At 40.9% G+C, this 22,261-nt stretch overlaps 1 protein-coding gene across 1 annotated transcript in view; it reads left to right on the top strand.

Moving 5' to 3' along the window:
• Positions 1-22,261, top strand: part of LOC134625691 (deleted in malignant brain tumors 1 protein-like) — a 246,300-nt gene continuing 224,039 nt past the window's right edge. Inside the window, exons 1-2 of the mRNA XM_065470669.1 lie at positions 1-91; positions 412-592. Coding sequence (XP_065326741.1) covers positions 35-91; positions 412-592 — 238 coding nt within the window. The 5' untranslated portion in view covers positions 1-34. The remainder of the gene's footprint in view (positions 92-411; positions 593-22,261) is intronic.

The raw sequence follows: 22,261 nt of genomic DNA, 5'->3' as shown, positions 1-22,261 counted from the left end.
GGAAATGAAAATTCTCTAACTGAGTGTGGACACAATGGATTTGGGACACATAACTGTGGACATGGCGAGGATGCTGGAGTTGTTTGTTTGGGTGAGAAATACTTTAATTTATGTTGAATAAATGTAGCTGTGTATTTTAACAGCTAGTCACGAAACTGATTATCATCCTTTGCAACTTGCTTTTGGACTTTGTGTAATTATTGCTATGACTAAGAAACCAGAAAAATAATAAGTGCAGGTGCTCTGTCTTTTCTTGGTAATATTTTGTCTGTTCTGTCGCTAGCACCTCAGATCAGGTTTGCTGGATCTACTTCATGTTCAGGAAGAGTAGAATTTTACTACAACAGTTCATGGGGAACAGTCTGTGATGATGACTGGGACTTAAATGATGCTAAGGTGGTCTGTAGACAGCTGGGCTGTGGGAGAGCATTGGAGGCCACTTCATCTGCTCGCTTTGGTCAAGGAAGTGGACAAATCTGGCTTGATAATGTGGCCTGTTCAGGAAATGAAAGTTCTCTAACTGAGTGTGGACACAATGGATTTGGGACGCACAACTGTGGACATGGTGAGGACGCTGGTGTCGTCTGTTCAGGTGAGAAGTGTTTGTTATACTCTTATCAAAACATAGATAAAAATGTGCTAAATTAATAAACAATACATTTTGAACTCTTTCTTTATTAAGCACACCCATTAAGCGTTCTCAGTGGTGGTGGACATTAAACACAATCATTGTTTAAAATAACCAGCTGTTCCTCCTTTGGCATCAATAACTTCAAACAAACATATTTGCAAGACTTTGTGCCCCAACTGGTCAATCATCTGATTGCTTACATAATGCCCACGTTCTAGCACTGTACTGTCACCGTACTTAGCCAGTCTTAAAATATGCCAGCCCCTTTCTGAGTTCTGATCTCTGTGTCAGATATTTGTGTTTTCATGAGTGTGTGTTGAGACAAAAATCGGTGCTTGTGTCAAAATGGCTGAAGATATCTTTATCAACGTCAGTTTCCTTTCTTTGATATAGAGCATCCATGCCCAAATACGGTACCACATGATCTTACACCCACAATACTTGATATTTATAGTTGCAGTATGGTGCTGTTTTTTCTCAGTAATCTTCATGCAGCAACTTCCCTCTTGGTTTCCTGCTCTGGACTGCATGCCTGTTCAGTTGTATTTAGAAAACACATTAACAGCGGTGCTTATCAACTGAACTAATTCGCTTGAATTAGCTCTAGCTTGAACAAAGAGGTTAAAGTGATTTTTGGAGGTGGAAAACCTAAGAGAGGACGCACCATGAGGAAAGAAATCACTGAGAAACAAGAGCACGCGGAGACCACAACTCCTCCGAAGGGCAAGAACTATACGAAAACCTGTTTTAGTGTTTTAAGATGTTACCATGAGAACATGCTAATAACATCCTGTTTTTATTACAATATGATGACATTAGCCTGTTTCTATTAAACAGGCTGATGTCAGTATGTTCAGTAAAAAGATCAAGGACATCAGCAATATATACTGATTATTAGTGCTGATGTCAGCATGACAACATCGTGTTATTCAATTTGTTTTGGATTATGATATTTTTAGCACAAAGATTTTTTTTAATATAAAATGATGATAAATGCATTTTCTTGCCACTAAGTTATTAGATCTCGGGTGTCAAACAAGTGAAACAATAATAATTTCATTTGTCAGTTATTAATGGCCCGTGGGAGGCGAATCTTCAGCCCTGCCGAGAATTCATGCAAGCAGGGACACAAGTTTATTTTGATGGGCACACCATTTGGCCACATGCAAAGACAGACTAGAAAACTTGAAGTAATAGTGTGGCGCTGTCACTTGGTGTTCGCTCTCTCTGCGGTAGAATAGGGCTTTAGAGTTGATGTCACACCGCAAGGTATTGTGGGAGCGTGGCGCCATTTGTCTGGGCCACGAATCAAAACAAACACACTGTGTTGGAAGGACGGTTGCTAGAAACATGCTTAAAAGCAGTTTAAAAGAAAAAGGACGGTACAGAGACAGATTGCGTCTGGATGCAAAGAGATGGAACTTGTAGAAAATAGCATGCATTGGAAATGTGGACCCGTATGAAATACGGCAGTGGAGTAGAAACCCTGAAGACCTACCGCTATTGACGTAGCCTGATATATTTTCGTACCTTGTCTGTGGAGTCAGCGCTTACAAGGTGAACCAGTTTCGCAATCATAAATTTCTGGAGGGACACATCCAATTCACCAAAGATTGGGTACAAGACTTGTGAGTACATCGTCATTCAAACAAAGGTAAGTCAGCTCGAGTACTGCGAGTAAAATGCGTTTGATTTTCCCCCGAACATTCTAATTAGTGCAGCATAAATTCATTCATGAGGGGGAAATTACAGTGAGAACATGTGAAAGCTCTGTTAGAGGGATAACATAGTGAGTTCAGTGCATTGATGTGATATTGTCCTGAAGGATTTAGTTATTCTGTATGGTTAAAGAAATTGCAATGATTTATTAATGTTTATTATAAATAATCTTAATTATATATCTTGCTTCCGTGTTTGTGTCCTGTGTCACTAAAAATACATTTTATTGTAGTTTTATACATTGATTAATGACCTGCAGAATCTCCTTATCATATTAGGTGTCCATAATTGTCACTTAAAGTCGAACTTTATGCTTTCTCCCTCTTGAAAGTGATTACATCCTTGCATTACATACTTTAGGTTCATTTTCTGCAGGCAGGTTTCTGAAACAGGCAGATTTAGAATATAACAGGCGGCGTTCTATAGATGGATACATAAAAAAATGAACAATTACATGTATGTGCTAACTTTCTAAACACTTTGTTACATTTATGATAAATGGATTAGAAAGTCGATAAAACACATTTGTGTCAGCCTTGGTTCATTAAAATCCATGTCTTTAAATTAACTTTGCCTTTGTATGTTTCAGGTACTGCACTCTCAAAGACTGAATGAACCAGCACTGCAGCCATGGGTCATTGTGAGCATCACAGGGAAGGTTGAAGCCGCCCACTGCACCTGTATGGCCAGAGTCGTGGAGACCTGCAGCCATGTCGCTGCTCTTCTGTTTAAAGTAGAAGCAACAGTGCGGATCTGTGGCACAAGGACTGTTACAGATGAACCTGCATACTGGGTTTTGCCTGGTAATATGACCAAGATACAGCCAGAGGTTGGCCATAAGATAGACTTCTCCTCTTCAGCTGCCCAAAAAAAGGCTCTCAATCAAAACATAAACAGACCATCCGTAGTGACAGGTAAAAGAAGCCGTCCTCAGAAAAGAAAAATCCCACCTGCTACTGTGGAGGAGTTGTCACTGCTATTGGATACTTTGCTGGAACACAGTAAAGCTGTGGGTTGTGGGAATGACCCATAATGTTTTATCTAGGGGTCTAGATTTATGCCTGAAGTGCACTGCCATGTAAATAATTTGCATTTACTGAACATGTACTGACGGAGTACCACTGTTCAAAAGTTGAATAAAGAAACAAACTAATTTTTGCCTTTTTTTTAAATTAAAACCACTTTGTAGAACATCACATCAGTTACAATGTAGAATCCGTGTCATTTATAGTTTACAAATGACAAAATGTTTACACAAAATCATGACAGCGTTTCCATAATATCACCCACTACTAACACTACTTAATTTACTGTATCTTCTGAAAAATTACCGCTATTTATACAGCACAAGACTTAAGAGTATTTAACAAGAGCAAGTTTCATTTTTCCCTGGTTTTACTACCACACTGTTCACCAAAACACAGCAAACCTTCACCATCTTATCCAGAAGGGTCACCTCTTCACCCTCACATGGAAGAAGTAATGTGATTGGCATGGTGGTGTGTTTGAAGCAGGGATTTCGGAGTGCCCTTTGTGCAGCGCTGGAACCCAGTCACGATGTGTTTCATCCATTTCATAGGCTGGTTTGCCTGCAATAATGCCAAAAATTAGCAACTCTATAAATAGAAGGTAGTTCTGCAAAATCACTCATTAGGTTGTTTGTTCTAATTTGCTATGACCTCAGAGTGCATCGAAAATAAAACTAATAGGCTATAAAGAGTAATATGAACTTATTTAGAACTTACTGCAATGAAAATGTCTGGAGCACACCAACAGATATTTGGAAATGGAAGAGAACTGGATATCAGCTCGTTTCACAGCTGCTATCCAGACAAGACGCCTTCTTTTGGTAACATCTGATATATGAGCTATAGGGTTGCCAACTCCCTGAAAAATAAATAAGGGACACCTCGTGGCCGGGGCCGGGCGACCCAGTTGTCTTCACCCTTCCCAGTGTGATGAATTTTGTAGCTCTTTTTTTGTGTGTGTGAAATTATTTTTTTAACCATTTGATTTGAATTTGATTTAAGCAGATGCATATTCTTTGTGATATGAACACATGGCAAACAAATGATCATTTAGCCATTTATTTTTAGCTCAAAATGGCAACATTAACACAATAAAACAGGTCTCTTTCTTAAACAGAAGCCTGTCATGCTTAACTTTTGAGAATATAAGTAAATCTTTCTTCAAAAGAACTCTGTCCTGCTTAACTTAAAATTATATAAATTAATAGAAAACAATAGAACGAAAAGCATTCTTGTAACAGTGCACATATAGTGCTTTTAGTACAATTGGCTTCAGTTGAGGTATTATTTCAGCTTTTCTAATGCTAATCAGCTGCTCCCGTTTAAACCCGCTTGTTCCCATGATTACGCATCATAACTCATCATTATTATTCATCTATGTATTACTTTTATGTATTAGTCATCTATTTGTTGTAATCATCTATCCTTGCAGTTGTTTATTACACAAAATAAATTATATTATCACACTTCTGGCCACATAGCGCTGATATTCACTGCACATGCCCATATTAACCTTAACCAGAGGGTTTAAAAAAAACAAACCAGTGTCTACATACCATATCTGCTTTTGCCGTGGCCTGGTGGACAAAAAATTGGTTAAGGGTTCCCCGAGCTTTCACGCCCCTCATGTTCCTTATGTGCCCACCATTAAAAGCATGCCTATTGAAAAAGTGCACCAGCACACAGTGCAGTGCTCTTTATAGGTGTTGTCGTGCACTTTTCCAGCCAAGTGTTTTCCTTTTCCCATTCCTCCCTGTACTTTTGCAGCCTTTTTTTTTTTCTTTCTCTGAGGGGAACAAACATTGCTGGTCTAATGCTGGGCTTACACTGTGCGATTTTTGGCCCATTTTGAGCCGATTTTTGAGTCGTGCGACCGATTTGGTGATCGGCCCGATTTTGGCCTTCATCGTGTAGTATACGTGGGGTAACGAGAAGCGATTAACACCTCACGACCATCATCATCAATCACTCGTGAGGGTGTCACCGCAGCCGCTCACACTGCTCATGCCCAAACACGTAAACGTCGGTGAAAAAGACGGAGCAGCACGGCTGTGCAGCGTGTGATCTGGACACAAGCGATTGAGGCACAACTTGTAGAACTTTGGAAAGCTCATCCGAGCCTTTTCGATGTGGCCTCACAAAATTATCACGACAACAACAACCGTGAAAATAGTTGGATTTACATTGCTGCTCAATCACAGCTGCCTGATCAGTGTTTTTCATTAGCAATTTAGCAAAGTTGATGATGGTGTACGTGTCCGTGTGAGAAAGACAGAGAGGGAGAGAGAGCGACAGATTTTCTGTTATAATCTTCATTTTATGGAGGCACAGTGTGAGCACTCAGGTCGCATCAGAGCATCGGGCGGTATAGTGTGAGACCCTGCATCGTGACCTACGAACTTATAACCCCTGCGAGTCAATCGTGCAGTTTGAGCAGAAGCTGCAACTGAAAAAAATCGCACAGTGTCTGCCCAGCTTTAGGTGTACTGTCGTCCGAGACTTGCACCGCAGTGTCTGCGTTTGTTTCCCTGTTGGCCATGCTTCTTGTTGTGGTCATCTGTTGTCTTCCGGTATTTTCTCCGTAAGCGACTTTTCCTCGACCAATGAAATAAGCGGTAATCTGAATGGTCATACTCGAATTGTCATAAGTGTGCTGTCAGCTCATTGGTCACAGAGCAGGAGAGGGGCTGGGAATTATGTTTTCAAACAAAGCGTTAATTCCATTAACATTTATAGACTACTTTTGATTCTCACTGTATTACGGGACAAAGTGCGTCCCTTATTAGCTCAATACGGGACGTGTACTTTTGTTTCTAAATAAGGGACGATTCCGTTTTTTAAGGGACGGTTGGCAACCCTAATGAGCTACCTCATGTTGCTTCCAGGTGGGGAAAGAATGAAAAGATAAATCATTTTCAAGCTTATTCCCTTACTGGTCGTGCGATCTAACATTACAACCGATTGCACAGCAAGTACGAACCATAGCTGGTGTTATCCGTGTGCTTTCGCTCCTCTTTCGCTAGCGCTTTGTTTGGCCCAGAAACATGGCGCCTCAACCAAAAATCCTTTCCACGCCCCCTTTCGTGACATCACGCTCCAAAGCCCTATATCACTTCCTGTTCCTGCTCAAACACAGTGATGTTTCTGAGTAGCTTATCTGCTTAGCAATTTAAATAAAAACTTTTAGATACCTTCTTTTTTCATAGTATAATCTTCACGTGCTTCATCCGAAGCACACTCTCTGTGTACTCACTACCTAATTTATAGCCAAAGTATTCACTCACTGTGTCTTTACTATTTCGCTAGCTTAGCTTAGCTTAGCTCGTAGCCAACTCGCTAGCAGCATGGCCTCTTCACCTGTCCCTCCTGCACTTTCCTGCTCATTGTGTCAGATGTTTAGCTACTCCTCGGCCTCCTTTAGCAGTAATGATACTTGTAACAAATGTAGCATATTTGCAGCTCTGGAGGCCAGGATTACTGAATTGGAGACTCAGCTTCGCACCCTTCATTCACCCGTAGCTAGCCAGGCCCCTGTAGCTGGTGCAGCCGAAGATAGCGTAGGCCCCGCTAGCTTTTACCCGGCAGACCCCAAGCAGCTGGGGAAAGAGGATGGCTGGGTGACGGTGAGGAGGAAGCATAGTCCTAAACAGAAGCCCCAGGTACACCACCAACCTGTTCATGTGTCTAACCGTTTTTCCCCACTCGGCGACACACCCGCTGGGGGTCAAACTCTGGTAATTGGTGATTCTGTTCTCAGACATGTGAAGCTGGAGACACCGGCAACCATAGTCAATTGTCTTCCAGGGGCCAGAGCAGGCGACTTTGAGGGAAATTTAAAACTGCTGGCTAAGGGTAAACGTAAATTCAGTAAAATCATAATTCACGTCAGCAGTAATGACACCCGGTTACGCCAATCAGAGGTCACTAAAATCAATATTGAATCGGTGTGTAACTTTGCCAAATCAATGTCGGACTCTGTAGTTTTCTCTGGTCCCCTCCCCAATCAGACCAGGAGTGACATGTTTAGCCGCATGTTCTCCTTAAATTGCTGGCTGTCTGAGTGGTGTCTCAGAAACGATGTGGGCTTCATAGATAATTGGCAAATCTTCTGGAGGAAACCTGGGCTGTTTATCAATTCTCAAGTACGCGAGTACGTACTCGCGTTCTCGGCGAGTACGTACTGGCCGAGAACGCACGGGAGTACGGACTCGCCGAGAACGCGAGCACGGACTCGCGATTTGTACAATTGGAACACCAGCGTACGTGATGATGTCACAGGTCCGGAGTTTTTACTGCCGTCCCCTCTTAATTTAACTTTGAGTAACATGTTATGAAGCTTAACTTTAATCACAGCCAAACCGGTTTACTCAGGAACAAATAAAACACTGAAATAAACCAAACATTAACATTTAGAAGTGATCTACGTGACTTATATATCATTTTTAACCTCAGTAGTGAAACCTCTAATAATAAAAATAGTGTACATGTACATACGTGTACATACCTTAATAAAAACAAGCAGGTGAGATGTTAGAACGCTTTTATTTTTATTTTAGTGGACACCCAATACTATAGACAGGTGCTGGGGTTTCTTTAACCTGAGTAGTGAGAAGACCGCGAGCGGGGGGGGGGGGTGGAAACGATGTGCCGGGAGTCCGCTGTTGAGTTTTGGACGAAATGCATTCTGGGATATTTAGCTGTACCAAGTCCACACCGATGCATGCTCGATAAAACGGGCGGAGCGAGAACACATCCGGGACTTTTTCGCGTTCTCGGCTTGATGCGTACTTCGAATTGGAACAGTACTTGGTCTCCGACTGATGACGTATCATGAGTACACGAGAACGCAAGTACGCACAAGTACGCATATTGATAAATGGCCCTGGTCTTGTTAGGAGAGACAGCATCCATCCCACTTTGGATGGAGCAGCTCTCATTTCTAGAAATATGGACAAATTTATTAAACCTCCCAAAATATGACTATCCAGAGTTGGGACCAGGAAGCAGAGTTGCAGTCTTACACGCCTCTCTGCAGCTTCTCTCCTCCTGTTACCCCCCCCAAAACCCATCTCCATTGAGACGGTGTCAGCTCCCAAACAGACAAAAAACAAACTAAAAACCAGCAACAACCAACTTAAACAGAAAAAATCACAAAGAAAGAACAATACAGTATCGACATCTGAACCAAAGAGTAAAACAGTGAAATGTGGATTATTAAATATTAGGTCTCTCTCCTCCAAGTCTCTGTTAGTACATGACTTAATAATTGATCAACAAATCGATTTACTCTGCCTTACAGAAACCTGGTTGCAGCCGGATGATTATGTTAGTTTAAATGAATCAACACCCCCGAGTCATTCTAACTACCAGAAATCTCGAAGCACAGGCCGAGGGGGCGGTGTGGCAACAATTTTTCATACCAGCCTATTAATCAATGAAAGACCAAGACAGACTTTTAACTCATTTGAAAGCCTGATGCTTAGCCTTGTCCACCCCAGCTGTAAAACTCAGAAACCAGTCTCATTTGTTATCATCTGTCGTCCACCTGGGCCTTACACAGAGTTTCTGTCAGATTTCTCAGACTTTTTATCTGATTTAGTGCTCAGCTCAGACAAAATAATTATTGTGGGTGATATTAACATTCATGTAGATGCTAAAAATGACAGCCTCAACACAGCATTTAATCTGCAGACTCAATTGGCTTCTCTCAAAATGTGAAAGAACCCACCCACCACTTTAATCACACTCTAGATCTTGTTTTAACATATGGCATAGAAACTAACAGTGTTTCCTGAAAACCCTCTCCTGTCTGATCATTTCCTGATAACATTCACATTTACAATAATTGATTACACAGCAGTGGAGAGTAGACTTTATCAAAGTAGATGTCTTTCTGAAAGCGCTGTAACTAAGTTTAAGAATATAATCCACCCACTGTTATCATCTTCAATGCCCTGTACCAACATAGAGCAGAGCAGCTACCTGAACGCTACCCCAACAGAGGCCGATTATCTTGTTAATAATTTTACCTCCTCACTACGTACGACTCTGGATACTGTAGCTCCTGTGAAAACGAAGGCCTCAAACCAGAAGTACCTGACTCCGTGGTATAATTCTTAAACACGTAGCCTAAAGCAGATAACTCGTAAGCTGGAGAGGAAATGGCGTGTCACAAATTTAGAAGATCATCATTTAGCCTGGAGAAATAGTTTGTTGCTTTATAAGAAAGCCCTCCGCAAAGCCAGAACATCTTACTATTCGTCACTTATTGAAGAAAATAAGAACAACCCCAGGTTTCTCTTCAGCACTGTAGCCAGGCTGACAAAAAGTCAGAGTACTGTTGAGCCGTTAACGTTAACTAGTAATGACATCATGAACTTCTTCACAAACAACATTTTAATAATTAGAGAAAAAATTACCAATAATCATCCCACAGATGTAATATTATCTACAGCTACTTTTAGTACCATTGATATTAATTTAGACTCTTTTTCTCCAATTGATCTTTCTGAGTTAACTTCAATAATTACTTCCTCCAAACCGTCAATGTGTCTTTTAGACCCCATTCCTACAAAACTGCTCAAAGAAGTCCTGCCATTAATTAATGTTTCAATCTTAAATATGATCAACCTATCTCTAATAATTGGCTATGTACCACAGGCCTTCAAGCTGGCAGGAGTTAAACCTTTACTTAAAAAGCCATCTCTAGACCCAGCTGTCTTAGGTAATTATAGGCCAATCTCCAACCTTCCTTTCATATCAAACTTCCTTGAAAGAGTAGTTGTCAAACAGCTAACAGATCATCTGCAGAGGACTGGCTTATTTGAAGAGTTTCAGTCAGGTTTCAGAGCTCATCACAGCACAGAAACAGCTTAGTGAAAGTTACAAATGATCTTCTTATGGCCTCTGACAGTGGACTCATCTCTGTGCTTGTCCTGCTAGACCTCAGTGCAGCGTTTGATACTGTCGACCATAATATTCTATTAGCACGGTTAGAGCACGCTGTAGGTATTACAGGTACTGCGCTGCAGTGGTTTGTATCATATTTAGTAAAATTCAATAAATTCAATAGACTCGAATTTGTGCATGTAAATGGAGAGTCCTCTTCACACCATCTAGTGGCAACTTCTTTATTGAAGGAAGACATCACATAACTTTTCAGCCTTATGTTTAATAAGCAAGTGATGTCAGGAGTGGGATTTGAACCCAGGCCTCCAGGGAAGACTGCAGCCTTAGACCGCTCGGCCATCCTGACACATTTGTGCTTGTCTTGATACAGAATCCACATGACAGGCTAGCAGATCAAGACACCTTTACAACTTGGCAGACTATTACACCTCTGCCTCTTCACACACTGAGGTCAATTATGGTGTTCCACAGGGTTCAGTGCTACGACCAATTCTGTTTACATTATACATGCTTCCCTTAGGCAGTATCATTAGAAGACATAGCATACATTTTCACTGCTATGCTGACGACACCCAGCTCTATCTGTCCATGAAGCCAGGTAATACACACCAATTACTTAAACTGCAGGAATGTCTTAAAGACATAAAGACCTGTCTTTAAGACAGCTAACTTTCTGCTTCTTAATTCAGATCAAACTGAGGTTATTGTAAATCTTAGAAATATGGTATCTAACCAGATTCTTACTCTGGATGGCATTACCTTGGCCTCCAGTAACACTGTGAGGAACCTTGGAGTCATTTTTGACCAGGATATGTCCTTCAACGCACATATTAAACAAATATGTAAGACTGCTTTCTTCCATTTGTGCAACATCTCTAAAGTTAGAAATATCCTGTCTCAGAGTGACGCTGAAAAACTAGTTCATGCATTTGTTACTTCCAGGCTGGACTACTGTAATTCATTATTATCAGGATGTCCTAAAAACTTCCTGAAAAGCCTTCAGTTAATCCAAAATGCTGCAGCAAGAGTCCTGACAGGGACTAGAAAGAGAGAGCAGATTTCTCCTGTTTTGGCTTCCCTTCATTGGCTTCCTGTTAAATCCAGAATTGAATTCAAAATCCTGCTCCTCACATACAAGGTCTTAAATAATCAGGCCTCATCTTATCTTAATGACCTTGTAGTACCATATCACCCTATTAGAGCACTTCACTCTCGCAATGCAGGCCTACCTGTTGTTCCTAGAGTATTTAAAAGTAGAATGGGAGGGAGAGCCTTCAGTTTTCAGGCCCCTCTTCTGTGGAACCAGCTTCCAGTTTGGATTCGGGAGACAGACACTATCTCTACTTTTAAGATTAGGCTTAAAACTTTCCTTTTTGCTAAAGCATATAGTTAGGGCTGGACCAGGTGACCCTGAATCCTCTCTTAGTTATGTTGCAATAGACGTAGGCTGCCGGGGGATTCCCATGATGCATTGAGTTTTTCCTTTCCAGTCACCTTTCTCACTAACTATGTGTTAATAGACCTCTCTGCATTGAATCATATCTGTTATTAATCTCTGTCTCTCTTCCACAGCATGTCTTTATCCTGTTTTCTTTCTCTCACCCCAACCGGTCGCAGCAGATGGCCCCGCCCCTCCCTGAGCCTGGTTCTGCTGGAGGTTTCTTCCTGTTAAAAGGGAGTTTTTCCTTCCCACTGTCGCCAAAGTGCTTGCTCATAGGGGGTCATATGATTGTTGGGTTTTTCTCTGCTGTTGTGATTTGGCGCTATATAAATAAAATTGAATTGAATTGAATTGAATTAATTTATAATTCTTAACTTGTTTCATCTGCTGCTCACCACAAACAAGCATAAATTTTGGACTTTTAACTGTATTTTTATAGGCTTTTCCTACTGATAAAAATCTTCCTTATGGCCACAATGTAATTAAGCAATAAACAATTAATCCATTGAACCCCAATGCCCCCAGTATCAAAGATGAGAAGGAGAACATCTGGTTTAACAGGATGTACCGCCAGATCTGTTAAATATACAAACGTGTAGCATCCACAGAAACATCAGAATCTCAGCTAAAAGTTTACAAAACCATTTCAACAACCAGCAAACAGCAAATGATTAACGAGCAGGTAAACAGATTTTGCTTTGTGAAAATAGGAAAAGTTCTTATAAAGTCTCTTCAAAGAGTCATGCTGACAGATTTCTTTTTTTGTCACAACTTTTTAAAACTGTTAAATATGTAACTTCTTTACACAGTGACAGAAAGCAGAGTTTGGTCCGGCCTGCTTAAGATCAAAGTGGGCTGTACATGTCCCGCGATGTAAAATGAGTTTGACACCCTGCATTGGACACTTAGAAATCTGTGGTGTCTTAAGTCTGTACAGTGTTTAGCTGACACTGGGTGAAATCAAACACTTCATGTTTTTCATGTGTTTCTTGTTGCCTGGCTGCACACAGAGAAAGTCATGAATCCAGACATATCCAGGAACTAACAAGGTTCTGAAATCAAATGTTACTCAAACCAGCCATTCCGACCCTACAGTACTTACCTAAATGTTAAATTATGCAAGACTTATATATCCTCAGGATTTATGATCTCATTCCTGTGATCAACACTTCATAGGCTGAAAACAAAAACAAAAAGAAAACGAAACAAGCCAAAAAATGGAACCCAGACAGATAAGCATGATTAGTCAAGCACATTCACACAGAAATGAAGGGGGTGGGTGGGAGCAAGATATTTTTTATGACATGCCATGAATGCCTTATGAGTAAGTTACATGGATAGAATCTGCTTTTGTTTTGTTTTCTTAATTAAAAAAATTTTTTTTGATTTTGCTGGTCTCCCTGGTGACCATGAAATCCCGCTGCGACTCTTACAGTACTGCTTCAGTCCATGCAAACTAGCATCTCTAAGAAATCTATAGTGGTAATCATATAGTAATCATCAATGATGAGCTGCAGTGTTTTTTCTAATGAATGATCACTCCAAATAAACAGAGAACACAAAAAGCCAAAAGCAAAACAGTCATTTTATTCATTATTTTTATTTAAGAAAAAAGTTCATGTGACTTACCATTCACTTCAAGGATGGATGCCATTAAACAAATGTTAGATTTGTGTGATAAGTGGGGAATTTAGCAGTACAACTAAGTTCAGCTTAGAATGAAGCTTCAACACATAATACAGTGTCTCAATTTCTTTTCAGTCAGGGCTACAGTAGTCAAATAACTGCTGTTATTTCCAACTATGGTTCAGTAGCAAGGACCGCAACTGCAAATATGAATGAAAACCATGATTTGATGTGGGCCAGGGTACAGACCAGCAGTTTGGAGAAGGCCTCATTTAAGCTCGGAAATGACCTGGCAGCTAAGTGGACTGACTTTTATATAGTGCTTTTCTACTCTACTTGAACACTCAAAGTGCTTTATACAGCATGCCTCATTCACTGATTCACATAATGAGAAATGGTTTAGAGAGGAACTTGGGGTTTGCTATCTTGCCAAAAGAAGGCATGCAGATTGGAGACTCGAGCAGCCAAGAATCAAACTACCAACCTTCCAGATAGGAGATGGCCTACTCTACCTCCTGAGCTACAGCTAGCCCTGGTATTTATGAGAAAAGGTAGTTAGCAATGACAAAGGCAGGGAGAGTGAGGCATGTTCTGTACAGAACTATTACTGCTAACAGACATGAAATTAAGTCAGATGGAGGATGGGGAAGAGCTGGGGTGGTAGTGAGTTGGTGGTGGGTTGTAAAGTTAAAAAGTTACAAAGATTTGCTATTTAAATGCATAAACTTCTATTTATCTAAACTAACATTATGCTAAACTGTGTTTTTCAGTGAGCCTTCCAAAGCCCAGGATCTCTCTGAGTAGAGATAAGGTTGCCTGGGGTCAAGATGTCACCATTACTTGTTCGATCTTATCCGAGTTGTTTGGTGGAACTTTCATCCTCAAGAAGACCACAGGCACTTTCAGCCAGACTGCATCATCAAGTTCCACATCTGCTAACTTCAGTATCCACAAAGTGGACTTACATCATAATGGCTCATACCAGTGTCAGTATCAGAAAACCATTTCAAAGCAAAACTTTTCATCCTCCCTCAGTGATGCTGTCAGACTCTCTGTTAATGGTAAGAAAACAAAACAATTTCCTGAGCTCGACAGCTCCAACAATCAAAAGCTAAAAGTGTCATTAAACCAGCAACATATTAAATCAGTATTATCCTGTTTTTTGGTTTGTTCATTTGTTTTGTTTGTTTTTTCAGTGAGTTTCCCGAAACCCCGTATCACCATAAATCCTGTTGGTGAGGTCACCTGGGGTCGGAACATTGCAATCACTTGTTCAATCTCCACTCAGGTTTTGGGTGGATCGTTCATTCTGAAGAAAACATCAGATTCATTTATAAGGACCCAAACTTCTAGTACAAACTCTGCAACATTCAATATCCTTAAAGTGAACTTTGATAACGAGGGATTGTACCAGTGTCAGTATCAGAAAATGGGCTCAGGTCTTGAATTTAACTCCCCACCAAGTGACTCTGGTAGGCTCTCTGTGACAGGTAATAAAGCAAATACATGTAAGAAGCATTTTTTCAAACAAAACGAGAAATTATCATTTTTAATACAGATAATAAGTTGTTTCATAAATTGTGACAAACTTTTTGTTAGCTTATTTATTATATGTTTCAGTCATAGCTTAAACTTGTTTTAATAACTATTTACAAAAAAAGCACTAACAAAAGCAAAAAAAGCTCTATTACATACCGTGGAGCATTTAGCAGCTAAAGAGCTAAATGCTACGTTGAGGGCTACAAGATTCAGTTAAAGGACTAGATGTTACAATCCCTGACAATGCATTGCTCTAAATGGAGAAAATCTTGAGTGATGGCTGTTATGAGGAAAGGCAGCCCAGAAACTTTACCAGCAGCATTCTTCGTTGTGTGCCTCAGCTTTCGGTCTTTTACCCAAGCTAATCTGCCATTTTTCTTGGCAGATAAGCATGGACTTTCATTTACCATGTAGCAAGAAACTTCTAAAGTTGCTCAATAACTGCTGAATGTGTGAAAAATAACACCAAATACTAATGAGTTAGTAAGTGATGAAATGTGTTGAGTTTGATTCAGCTTCCCTTAAGTGCCCCAAAAAAATCCTTCCTTCTGCTTTTGATTCTAGAGTTTAAACAAGTCCAGAACTAAAAGGTAGAGAGAATGATATGTTTTTAATCCCAGTTTGCTTTCACACAGTGAGACTGCAGAGGCTCAGCATCTCCTTGACGTCTCCTAATGCAGGACTTGTCTGGGGTCCTGAAGGTGCACAGATCACCAGGGGTTACAGCTTCATCCTCACCTGTTCCATTAACTCCACATTTTCCAGTGGATATTTTATTTTGAGCTTCTCTGGCTCCAACCTCACAGAGCCAGCAGTCAACAACTCAGCCTCCTTTAGTTTCCCTGTAGCTGAGTATGAACATCAGGGCAACTACAGCTGTGTGTATGAGGTCACAGTGTCCACACGGACATTCAGATCTGCTGCAACAGCACCGATTAGTGTCATCATTAAATGTAAGTACAGTGTTGAATTTATGTTGTATCAACAAAACCATATCATGACCACCTAATTTTTCTCAGGATTAATGTCTGTGTATTTTCCCTTTGTATGTTTGCAATTAAGACTAGAAATAAGAAGTAGAAATAGGGGCAAAGGCTGGAATAAAAATAGAACTTAACAGAAACAGGAACTTAAACCTTGATGTTGCCAAAAAAGAAAAAAAAAGCTGCTGCCAAACAGCATTTATGTTCATATATAGATATACACTTCTGGTAAAAAATTTTTTTAGAACATCTCAATTTTTCCAGTTTTTAATTGAATATTATGCAGTTTAATGTCTCATTGCACTCTGAAATGAAAGCATAGTACAAATAAGCAACTGAAGTTAGAAAAGAAATGATGGAACCAATTTATAGACCAAAATGTGTTCTGAACTTTTGACTCATCAAAGTAGACTTTTGACAGATATAACAGCTGAACACACCCGTGGAAGTTTTTCTACAATAGAAATCAAATATTCTTCACAAAGTTCTTCCCATATCTGTTGCACAAGGTCCCATAAATGTGGCACTTGTAGGTTGCTTTGCTTTCACTCTTTTGTCCAGGTCATCCCAAACCAGCTCAATGGGGTTTAAGTCTGTGTCTGAACTAGAGATGGCACGATACCACTTTTTTATGTCCGATACCGATACCAATATCATAAATTTGGATATCTGCCGATACCGATATGAATCCGATATTGTGTGTTTTTTAATCAATAAAACTGTTTTTTTAATATCTTGCTGCATTTTGTATAAGTTCATACTCAAGTTTAAATAAACAACAACACTAAAACTATTCTGTTATACCTGTGTGTAAAAAATACACTGCACCCAAAATATTTCATAGTTCAGCAACACTGATCAATCTAATAAACCTTACCTAACTTAAAACCTAACTTAAACCTACTCCATCCTCCCTATTCTGGTATTTTAAAGAGTACTTAGCAGAAATATTAAGCAACCTAACTAATAGGGTTGCAAACTCCCAGCAAAAAAAAAATAGGGAACCACCCCCCTCCCTCCACCTCATGACGCTTAATCGATGTAATCAACTTTAATTTGATGCAGGGTGAAAAAAAATGCACAGAAACAAATTATTTTTCAAGAATAATTAAATATATTCAACATCTTTCTTCAACAGAATTGCAGAATTCACAGATGGTACTTTCCCAAAGGAAAAAGTACTATAGCTTACTAGGGTATATTAGACTTAAGAGTTACTATATACAGTAATGGACTTCTATACATTTTACATCAGATTAAAACTTTGGGTGTAAGATTCAGATAATTATTTATTAAAAGCTACATATTTTAAATGAGAATAAGAAAGAAAAGTATGTCTTTGTGCCCCCTTTTCCCTGTTCATGCCCTATCGGCCCCCCTGGCTAAACTTTGCTAGATCCGCCCCTGCACAGTTACCAGCCGTCAGCTACGTAGAAAAGGATCCTGGTCTAGAAAGTAATATTAAATAAATTCTAACAACAGATTATCAAGCTTAAACGTGCTGCTGTTGTTCAGCCGCTGGTTTCCTCTTTCTGGTGCAAAGTGGGCCAAAAACAAAGAAGAGAGACGGACTCGCGACAGAAAAGCCGATCAGCTGATCATTAAGCAGTTTCACGATTGAAGTAGCAGCAGGAGAGAGAGGCAGTCGCTCCATATATCGGTTGTTAAGCTTAACATGGGAACGCTTTACAAACATTCAGAGATGAACTTACACACTTGCTTTACTTCTCTCTGGGATAACTTCCTCGGAGATGAAATGCTGGTTTGGTAGCGAGGCTCCAAATACACACAGCTGCTCTATCACGTGACGCATACTGCTGCAACGTGCTACGGTTATGAGCCGAGTTACGCCATGTCGCAAGTTTTGTGAGATGCTTTTTTGATATTTAATGGATCGGATTACATTTTTTATTTCTCGCCGATATCCGATCCAGTAATTTAGGTCAGTATCGGACTGATACCGATACGTAATATCGGATCGGTCCATCTCTAGTCAGAACAAGCCATCATCTTGTTCTTTTTCCTGAGGTAGTTCTGGCATAGTTTGGACTTGTGTTTTGGGTCATTATCTTGCTGTAGGATGAACCCCTGACCAACTAGACACATACCAGAGAGTATTGCATGGCACTGCAGAATGCTGTGGCAGCCGTTTTAGTTCATCACTCTGTACAAGTCACCGACCCTGGATCCAGCAAAACAGCCACAGACCATCACACTTCCTCCTCCATGTTTGACAGATGATGCCACACACTGTGGAACCATCCTTTCGCCTACTTGATGGCGTACAAAGATCCTACATGATGAACTGAAGATTTAAAATTTTGATTCATCAGTCCATAATACCTTCTTCCAGTCTTCAGTAGTCCAATGGCGGTGTTTCATGGCCCAGGCATGCCTCTTTGTTTTAATCTGACGTCTTAGCAGTGGCTTTCTTGCTGCAAATCGCCCTGTCAAACCTTCACCTTAAAGTATTCTCATTACAGTTTAAATTGAGACTTGCTTTCTATGACCACTGTTAAGCTGTGCCTGAAGCTGTTGTGCTGTGAGCCGCCTATCACACAAACTGTTAACTCTCAGAAACTTGTTCTCTGATTCAGTGGTGGCTTTGGGTCTGCCAGACCTCTTCCTGTCTGAGTTGTCAGTTCACCATTTACCTTTGTAACATTTCAAGCTATTGGACTTGAATGACTTGAATTGCAATAAATAACTAGAAACATTGGGGTGTTCTAAAACTTTTGACCGGTAGTGTATAATAATGATAAATGGACTGTTTCTTTTATACCACTTTTCTGCTTTTCTGCTCTGAGCACTCAAAGCACTTTATACAACTTGCCTCACCCAGACTGGAGCAGCCAGTGATCGAACCATCAACCTTCTGATTAGTAGATGACCTCAATTTTTTCAACAAAAGTTCTATACATTTCAAAGATCTGCTTATGTTCAGCTTTTTTACAGGTTTTGTAACAAAAACATCTAAGCATTATTTTTCCCCATACATGAAGCTCTTCCTCAACAGCTCTTCCTCTCGCTCTGTTTTTAGTATTTATAGCAGCCATGCTCGAAAAGCTTAGATCACATAGATATGTTGTGGAAAATGGGAGCAATGTCAAAATGGCTCTGTTTGCCAGAATGGGGAACTCCTTGGCAGCAGTCAATCAAAAACTGTCCAAAGATAGATCAGCAAAGCTTAGCTTTACACCACAGTCTTGTGTCAATTCAGTTAGTTCCTCCTGCTCCTGAAAAGTCATATCCTTTCCAAAAACTGCTGCTGAGCTATATGGGTCTTTTACCCAGTCGAGCCATTCAGTGGAGACAGAGGGGAAATAAATGAACAACTTCTTCTCGAGTGTTTTCAAATGTTTACTTATTATTTCACACATTGTGGCAGTTTCAATATCTCCTTGCCAATTCTGAGCGAGTGGGAACATGCCAAGGTTGGCATTTTCCAGATGTTGTTGCCAGAGGTGGACCTCTGAACAAATTACATTTATTTTATCTGTGCTTGTGAGCAGGTTTTCATCTCGGCTTTGCATTCGTGTGTTCAGTTCATTCAAATGCTGAAGTATATCTGCCATGTAAGCCAGCCTTGCACACCACTCATCACTTGTAAGCAGCTTTGCATCATTGTACCTCTCATCGCTCAAAAACACGTTTAGCTCTTCCCACAGCTCATACACACGGGTCAGTACTTTGCTGCGTGACAACCATCGGACCTCCGTGTGGAGCAATAAAGCTTTATGCTCCGCTCCCATTTTCTCACACAGAGATGAAAGTATGCGGCTTTTCGGAGGTCTTGTCTTGACAAAGTTTACCATGCTCACCACATCATCCAACACAGGAGCTTGGTTTGCTGGTAAAGTCTTGGCAACGAGCGCCTTGCGGTGCAGAAAACAGTGCGTAACAATAGCATCTGGGTTTATCGCTTTCACTCTGCTAACGAAACCTTTGGTGCGTCCGACCATGGCTGCTGCTCCATCAGTGCAGATACTCGTGCAGGTTTCCCACCCTCTTTGTTCAAGATATTCAGATGTAACCCGAAAGATTTCCTCTCCCGTTTTTTTTCTGGCAGTGCCTTGCAAAATAGAAAGTTTTCTCTGATGGAGTCTCCATCCACAAAACGCACATTGGCCAATAGTTGGGAATGTCAACTAATGTCTGTAGACTCATTAAGTTTGGAAAGAAAAGCGTCTGGACTTCCTTAAGTTGCTTGAAGACGTTTCACCTCTCACCCGAGAAGCTTCTTCAGTTCTAAGGTCAAATGGTGGAGAGGCCCACATTTAATTCTTTGGCGAGTGTCCCCCAAGGGGGTCATGAACCCCCTGTTGATCCTCTACCTATTTGCACAAGTCAAGGTGTGAAAACAGGTGTAGGTCACAATCAGTCAAGGTTTTGGATGAACCTGCTGTGAAACCTAGCCCCACTCTATCATGTGACTTACTGAGGTCAGATGGCCCAGGATGTGAGTGGGCGTTAAGGCGTCTGGGAAGGGATCTCAAAACTGGATTATAGATGGCAGAAAGTTGGTGTCGTAAACCACCGCCTGTGTTCAAAGATGTTCACAGTGGACATAAATGGCTTCTTTCACTCCTCTTTCATACCATCTGTCTTCTGTGTCCAAAATGTGAACATTGGTGTCCTAAAAGAGTGACCTTTGTCCGTTAGATGCAGATGGACAGCTGAGTCTTGTCCCATCGAGGTGGCTCTTCTATGTTGTGCCATGTGTTTATTAAGTGGCTATTTGGTCTCTCCAATGTAGAGGTCTGGGCATTCGTCGCTACCCTGTACAGCATATACTATGTTGCTAAGTTTGTGTTTAGGAGTTCTGTGGGATGAACCAGTTTTTGTCTGAGTGTGTGGCTGGGTCTGAAGTACACTGGGATGCCGTGCTTGGAGAAGACTCTCCTGAGTTTTTCTGATAAACTGGCAACATAGGGGATGACAATGTTGTTGCGTTTGTCTTCCTGATCCTCAAGAGTTGGTGCCTGATCTTCTTTTCTGTGCCTCGTTGCTGACTTTATGAAAGCCCAATTAGGATAACCACATGTTTTAAGAGCCTCCTTTACATGTGTGTGTTCCCTCTTTTTTCCTTCAGGCTTTGAGGGAACATTTTTTGCCCGGTGTTGTAGGGTCCTGATTACTCCGTGTTTGTGTTCCAGAGGGTGGTGGGAGTCAAAGAGGAGGTACTGGTCCGTGTGTGTGGGCTTCTGGTAAACTTCAGTGTTGAGGTTTCCATTCCCTTCAATGCGCATGGTACAGTCCAGGAATGGCAAACAGTTATCCTTTGTGTCTTCCCTGGTGAACCTTATGTTTTTATCCACAGCGTTGATGTGAGCAGTGAAGGATTCTACTTCTTGGGTTTACATTTTGACCCAGGTGTCGTCCACATATCTGTACCAGCGGCTAGATAATCTCCCTTTAAAAGAGCCAAGAATCTTTCTTTCCACCATGTAAAGGCTGGCTACAATAGGTGACACCGGGGAGCCCATGGCACATCCATGTTTTTGTCTGTAAAAACCGTTTGTCATGGTCCGAAGTCTGTGATCCGTGTTTATGTTTTAGTTTATTATTATTATTCTGTTGTTTTGTTTATTCTGGGGTTTTGTACTGTCCTTTTTCACGTTTCATGTTCCTATGTTCTGTGTCCCCCAGTCTGTGTTAAGTTGTGTGTGTTGTGTCATTACGTGTACGTGTTTCCTGTTTTACTTTAAAAGTCTCTGGCCGTTTATCAATGCCCAAGTACGCACGGGAGTACGTACCCGCCGAGAACGCGAGCACGGACTCGCGATATGTACAATTGGAACACCTGCGTACGTGATGATGTCACAGGTTCGGAGTTTTTACTGCCGTCCCCTCTTAATTTAACTTTGAGTAACATGTTATGAAGCTTAACTTTAATCACAGCCAAACCGGTTTACTCAGGAACAAACAAAACACTGAAATAAACCAAACATTAACATTTAGAAGTGATCTACGTGACTTATATATCATTGTTAACCTCAGTAGTGAAACCTCTATTAATAAAAATAGTGTACATGTACATACGTGTACATACCTTAATAAAAACAAGCAGGTGAGATGTTAGAACGCTTTTATTTTTATTTTAGTGGACACCCAATACTATAGACAGCTGCTGGGGTTTCTTTAACCTGAGTAGTGAGAAGACCGCGAGCGGGGGGGGGGGGGGGGGGGGGGGGGTGGAATGATGTGCCGGGAGTCCGCTGTTGAGTTTTGGACGAAATGCATTCTGGGATATTTAGCTGTCCCAAGTCCACACCGATGCATGCTCGATAAAACGGGCGGATCGAGAACACATCCGGGACTTTTTCGCGTTCTCAGCTTGATGCGTACTTCGAATTGGAACAGTTCTTGGTCTCCGACTGATGAC

The sequence above is a fragment of the Pelmatolapia mariae genome, linkage group LG4 (assembly GCF_036321145.2).
Source record: "Pelmatolapia mariae isolate MD_Pm_ZW linkage group LG4, Pm_UMD_F_2, whole genome shotgun sequence".
Classification (NCBI taxonomy): domain Eukaryota; kingdom Metazoa; phylum Chordata; class Actinopteri; order Cichliformes; family Cichlidae; genus Pelmatolapia; species Pelmatolapia mariae.
Note: the sequence above shows the minus strand (reverse complement) of the source record. Positions and strands in the feature narration are given on the sequence as shown.